The sequence below is a fragment of the Leucoraja erinacea genome, unplaced genomic scaffold (genome assembly GCF_028641065.1).
Source record: "Leucoraja erinacea ecotype New England unplaced genomic scaffold, Leri_hhj_1 Leri_1353S, whole genome shotgun sequence".
Lineage (NCBI taxonomy): Eukaryota > Metazoa > Chordata > Chondrichthyes > Rajiformes > Rajidae > Leucoraja > Leucoraja erinaceus.
Window position 1 is genome coordinate 18,757 of NW_026575620.1, and position 6,244 is coordinate 25,000.

The 6,244-nt window shown below is 57.8% G+C and overlaps 1 protein-coding gene across 1 annotated transcript in view; it reads right to left on the reverse strand.

Annotated features, from left to right (window-relative positions):
• Window positions 1-1,392: 1,392 nt before the first annotated feature.
• LOC129715717 (selenide, water dikinase 3-like) overlaps window positions 1,393-6,244 on the reverse strand; it is a 10,519-nt gene continuing 5,667 nt past the window's right edge. The window contains exon 3 of the mRNA XM_055665575.1: window positions 1,393-1,545. Within this exon, the coding sequence (XP_055521550.1) occupies window positions 1,393-1,545 (153 nt within the window). The remainder of the gene's footprint in view (window positions 1,546-6,244) is intronic.

Below are 6,244 nucleotides of genomic sequence, written 5' to 3' on the forward strand. Positions count from 1 at the left end.
TTTACCAACACCTGTGGATAAATGTGAGGTTATCCCTTTTGGTGGCAAAACGCCCCAGCCTGGGACATTATCATCTAATGGTGGCCGATTGGGAATGGGGGAGATACTCGACACCAGGCTGTCATGGTACACAGTGTCTTACAGGTAGGCATCAGGTGCTCAGTCCACTAAAGATGGGCAAATGGTAATGTTGGCTTTCATACAAGAGGATTTGAGTATAGGAGCAGGAGGTTCTACACTAGGCAGTTGTACACCTGGTCGTGGTGAGACCACAGAGTACCAGGCGTGCAGTTTTGGTCTCCAGATCTGAGAGAAGGACATTATTGCCATAGAGGGAGTGCAGAAAGGTTCACCAGTGAGGCAGGTCCTGGGTTACTCCAGGACTGTCTTATGACGAAGAGGGATAGAATCTCTACCTGCCTACTCGCGGTCTATTGAGATAGGAGATTGAGGGGGGAATCTTATAGCTCTACAAATTATCCTTAAGTGGGGTGCGACCAGGTAGATGCAGGACAGATTGTTCCCGAGGTTGGGGTAGTCCATGCCACCCTCCCCCACACACGGTTCACACCACACAGTTCAAGGATAAGAGGACAGGGAATTGTCCTTGTGAACAGAGGACATGGATAAGACCCTATTGTAGAATCCTACCCTTGGGTTCTGTTTCTCCTACAGGAGACTCCCCTAATCCAGGGGTTCTAGATGCAGGACCCTCTGTCCCGATCCCACCGTCTAGTCAAGGGGTTGCACAGCTTAAGGAATGAGGGGAGGCTCCTTTCTGACCGGTCTCCCCTCTTGTTTCACACTGGAGAGAGTGGTGATCTCTGGAATCCACCCCTCTGCCTGGAGGGTAGTTTAGGCCACACAGTTCTCCTTGGCTACAGGACAAGAGTCCTCTTAGTGTGGCCCGATGTGTCTACAGGGACTCCAGGCCTTATGGAGAGAAGCACCTCTGGGATACTGAGTTGGATATCATCCTCCATGATCATATTAAACTCATACAAACATAGAAATTAGGGTGCAGGAGTAGAGGCCATCTCGGGCCCTTCGAGCCTGCACCATTCCCCATTTAATATGATCACGGCTGATCATCTCCTCAACTCAGTATCCCATCCCTGCCTTCTCTCCATACCCTCTGATCCCCTTGGCCACAAGGGTCACATCTAACTCCCCTCTCTAATGATATAGCAATGAAACTGGCCTCAACTACCCTCTGTGGGCAGTTTGAACACATGGTGACCCGTACCCCTAGGGCGAATGGTGCAGGCCTGGAAAGGGCCGAGGATGGCAGGCCTCTCTCTCACTCCTGCCACCTAATTCTATAGGTTTCTATGTCATCAGGGCCTGTTCTTCCCCTTCCGCTAGCGCTATGTAACTCTGAACTAAACTAGTCTATTTGGCCACAGATTTCTGGCGCCCCTTTTCCGCCCCACTCCTCTCTCCCGCCACGACCTTCCCCGCCTGGCAACTCACGTTCTCCAACCACTGATGGCTGTTGACGGCGACCTGCGTCCCCAGAGGTTTTGTTAACACCAGCACGTCCTCCTGGTACACCAGGGTTGTCGGGCCTGGGAGGGGAGCAGAGAGAGAGAGTGGGAGGGAGAGGGAGGTGAGACATCTATGAGACGGAATGTTGGTTTAAGGGCTCCCCCAACAACACACCCACACAGCGGTGGTATCGGTGTAGAGGCTCCTGTCTGTACGGAACCTCTCCACCCTCCCCACCTCCCCCATCCGTGGGAACTCTTCCGGAGCCCCCAACCCTTCGCTTCCACTCCAGACTACTCCCCAAAGACAGACTCCTGCTCGGGGGTGTCAACCCTAGTTGTAATTGGCTTGTGTGAGTCCACATTATAAGGGTGGTCCCTGCTCATGTGGACTGGGGACCAAATGTGGAGGTGTCTATATCTGGTGTGTGTGATATATATGTGTGTGTGTACACTTGTAGGGACCTGTGTGTGTGTGTGTGCCCTGCTCCATGGTGTGTGGTGTGTGTGTGTGTGTATATTGTGTTTGATGAATCATGTGTGTGTGTGATTTCATCACTCTTTCCCACATAGGGTCTCATGTGTGTGTTGTGAGTGTGTGGGTGTGTGTGTGTCTGGGTGTGTATCTTGGTGTCCCCAAACCCCCTCTCCCACAGAAGCCCCAGGGTTAGTGTTGCCCACCTCGCTCCTCGGCTCCTCCTCAACTCACTTTCCAAACTAAACTTCACACCACAGCACACACCCCACAGATACTCTTTTCACACCAGACACACACACACCCATACACGCAGTTCCATGGTCCATCACACCTCATCACCTCTCCTCAACACAGTCAGACTCTCTCCCCTCCCCTCTCTCACTCTGACACACACACTCCACTCCCTCCAGGCACACACTCACACACACTCTACACACTCAGAGGGCCCTCTCCCCGAGCACGGAGATCACCCTCTCCCACTCCCCCTCTCTCCACTCGTCCCCCCACCTCACTCCCCTCACACACTCCCGTCCTCCCCTCTCACACACCACACTCACACCTCACACACTCCCCCTTCCACAGAGTCACCCACACAACCCCCTCTCCACCCCACTCCCACACAACACACCTCTCCCTCTCCACACACACCCACACTCACACTTCCACACACACACCCTCTCTCTCCACCCCACCTGACAGACACACACACACACAGAGACTCCACACACTACACACTACTCCCACACCCCCTCACCACAGAAACCCTCCCCACACACTCACCCCTCTCCCTCACCTCCAACCCACACACTCACCCCACACCCTTCCACAGACCACACCTCACACACCCTCCCCACTCACACACCCAAGACACCCCCCCACATACCCACTCTCCCTCACCGGACCCGAACACTCCCACTCCCTCCCACTCCCTCCGACACACCTCACACCTCCCCCCCCTCCCCCCCACGAACTCCACTCCCTCCGACCCTCCCTCCCTCTCTCCCTCTCCTCTCTTTCCTCTCCTGCCCCATCCCACAGTCCCAACTCCCCCTCTGATCTCTCTCCGACCCTCTCTCTCTGCCCCTCCTCTCCCCTCTCCCCCTCCCTCTCCCTCTCTCTCCTATGTCACCTCTCTCTCGCCATCTCTCTCTCTCCCCACCCCCCCCTGTCTCACTTGCTCACTCCATCACTGTCTAAATCTCCCCCTCTCTCTATATCTCTCTCTCTTCCCTCCCTCCCTCTCTCTCCCCCTCTCTCCCTCTCCTCTCTCCCCTCTCTCCCCTCTCTCTCTCTCTCCCCTCTCCTCCCTCTCCCTCTCTTTCCTCCACCCTCTCTCCTCTCTTTCTCTGCTCTCCCCTCTCCCTCTCTCTCCTCCTACCTCGAAACCTCTCTCTCTCCCTCTCCTCTCTCTCTCTCCCTCCCTCCCCCTCCCCTCCATCTCTATCTATCTCCCTCCCTCCCCTTCTCTCTCTCCCTCTCTCCCCTTACACCTTCCCCTCTCTCTCTCCCTCCTCTCCCCTCTCTCTCCCCCTCTTCTCCCCTGTCTCTCTCCCTCTCTCCCTCCGTCTCTCTCTCCCTCTCCCTCTCCCTCGCCCTCTCTCTCCTCTCTCCCTCTCTCCCCCTCTCTCTCCCTCTCTCCCTCTCTCTCTACACATTCTCTCCCTCTCCCTCTCTCTGTGTCTTCTCTCTCTCTCCTCCTGTCTCTCCCTTCCTCTCTCTCTCCCTCTCTCTCCCTCTCTCTCTTTCTCCCTCTCTCCCCCTCTCCCCCTCCCTCCCTCTCTCTCTCCTCCCCCCCTCCCTCCTCTCTCTCTCCCCCTCTCCTCTCTCACTCTCTCTCCCCTTTCTATCTATCTATCTATCTATCTATCTATCTATCTATCTATCTATCTATCTATCTTTTTCTCTATTTTTCTATCTTCCCTCTCTCTCCCCCTCTTCCCCCCTTATCCTTCCCCCCTCTCCTTCTTCCTCCCCCTCTCTCCTCCCTCTTCTCTCCTCCCCCCCTCCCTCTCCCTCCCCTCCGTCTCTCCTCTCACTCCTCTCCTCTCTCCCTCCCCCTCTCTCCCTCTCCTCCCTCACCTCTCTCCTCTCCCTCTCCCCTCTCTCCCCTCCCTCTCCTCCTCTCTCTCCCCCTCCTCTCCTCCCCCCCTCTTCTCCCCTCACCTCCCCTCTCCTCCTCCCCTCTCCTCTCTCTCCCCTCCCTCTCCCCTCCTCCCTCTCCCTCTCTCCCTCCTCCCCCCTCCCTCTCCTCTCCCCCCCCCTCCCCCTCTCCTCTCCCCCTCCCCTCTCCTCCCCCGTTCTCTTCTCCCCTCCCCCTCTCCCCCCTCCTCCTCCCCCTCCTCCCTCTCTCCCTCTCCCTCTCCTGCCCCCTCTCCCTCTCTCCTCCCTCCCCCTCCTCCTTCTACATCCTCACTGCTCCTCCCTCCCTCCTCCTTCCCCCTCCCTCTCTCTCCCTCCCCTCCTCTCTCCCTCCTCTCCTCTCCTCCTTCCCCACCCTCCCTTCCGTCCTTCTCCTTCTCTCACCTCCCTCTCTACCCTGCCCTCCCCTCTCCCTCTCTCTTCCCCTCCTTCCCGTGTCCCCCCCCTCTCTCTTCCTCCTTCCTAACCCTCTCCTCCCCCTCCTCTCCCCCTCCTCTCTCTCCCCGAACCTCCCTCTCACCCTCTCTCTCTCCCCCCCTTTCCTCTTCTCCTCTCTCCCCAATCTCTCGTCCGTTCTCCTCTCCCCCCTCTCCATCTCCCTCTCAGCCCCTCTCGTCTCCCTCTCTCTATCTCCCCTCCTCCGTAATCTTCTTCTCTCCTCCCTCCCCCCCTCTCCCGTGCCCTCCCTGGGGGGGGATTTTAGATGGCGCCCTCTTTGTCTGGTCATCTCCTCCCCTGATCCCTGAGCAGCATCAGCATGTTTGTCCTCAACACTCTTGTGATGCTCCATGGCGTACAGGTCGCTCAGCAACGTTAGCGCAGGCGAATACGGCTCCCCTTGTGTGGTACTAGAGTCGCGTGCTCATCCTACCGATTGGGCCCTCCCACCCCTCTCTCCCCCCCCAATGGCGCTCTCTCCTCTCTCCCCCCCTCTTCCCCCCTCTCCTCCCTCCTCCCCCTCTTTTCTCCCCTTCCCCCCCCCATCTACCCACTCCCCCCTCCCCTCTCTTTCTCTCCCCCCCATCTTCCCACTTCCCCCCCCTCTCCCTTCTCTCCCCCTATGCCTCTCACTCTCCCCCCCTTCTCCTTTTTGCTCTCCCTCTCCCGACCTCATCCATCCTCCCTCCCCCTCCCCTCCCTCTTCAGTCCTCCTCCCCAGCCCTCTCTCTACTCTCCCACTCTCTCTCCTCTCTCCTCTCTCTCCCCTCTCTCTCCCCCCTCTCCCCCTCTTCCCCTCCCCCCCTCTCTTTCTCTCCCCCCTCTTTCTCCTCTTTCTCTCTCTCCCCTCTCACTCTCCTCTCTTCTCTCTCTTCCCTACTCCCTCCCCCTTTCTCCTCTCTTGAGACCCCACCTCCCCCTCTCTTCCCTCTCCCCCCCCTCTCCCCTCTCTTTTATCTCCCTCCCTCTCTCTCCTCTTCCCCCCTCTCCCCTCCCCCTCCTTTCTCTCTTCTCTACCCCCTGTCTTCCCTCTCTCCCCCTTCCTCCTCTCTTTTCCCCTCTTCTTCTCTCTCCAGTTCGGGTCTCTCCCCATCCCACTCTCTCGTCCCCCACTCTTTCTCCCTTCTCCTCCCCCCATCTCTCAATCTTCTCTCCTCTCTCCTCTCTCTACCCCCCCCTCTTTCCACTCCCTTCTCCTCCCTCCCCTCGTTCTCTCCCCCTCTCTCTTCCCCCTCTCCCCTCCATACCCCTCTCTCTCTCAACCCCCTCTCTCTCTCCCCCCTCCCCCAGTCTCCTCTTCCCTCCCTCCTCTCTCTAGTTAGACTGGCGTCCTCATGTGGAGATGAAAGCACCTAGTGTTTTCCGCTCAGTTGTTTATTAAAAGACTATGGATTCTAATCCTATGTGTGCGTCTGAGGATCATTTCACAATAGGAGGGGGGGGGGGGGGTGTACTCATACAATTGGACCTCCCACAGGCCTCCTCTCTCACCCCCCTCCCCCTCTCTCTACCACCCATCTCTTTCCCCCTCTCTTCCCCCCCCTCTTTCTCTCCCCTCCCCACCCCCTTTCTCTTCCCACCTCTTTCCTCTTCTCTCCCCCCCCCTCGCTCTCTTCCCTCCTCTCTCCTCTCCTGACACCCCTCTCTCTCCTCTAGATATAGCGAGGGAGGGGGGGAGATGGGGGGGATACAAAGGGGGCGA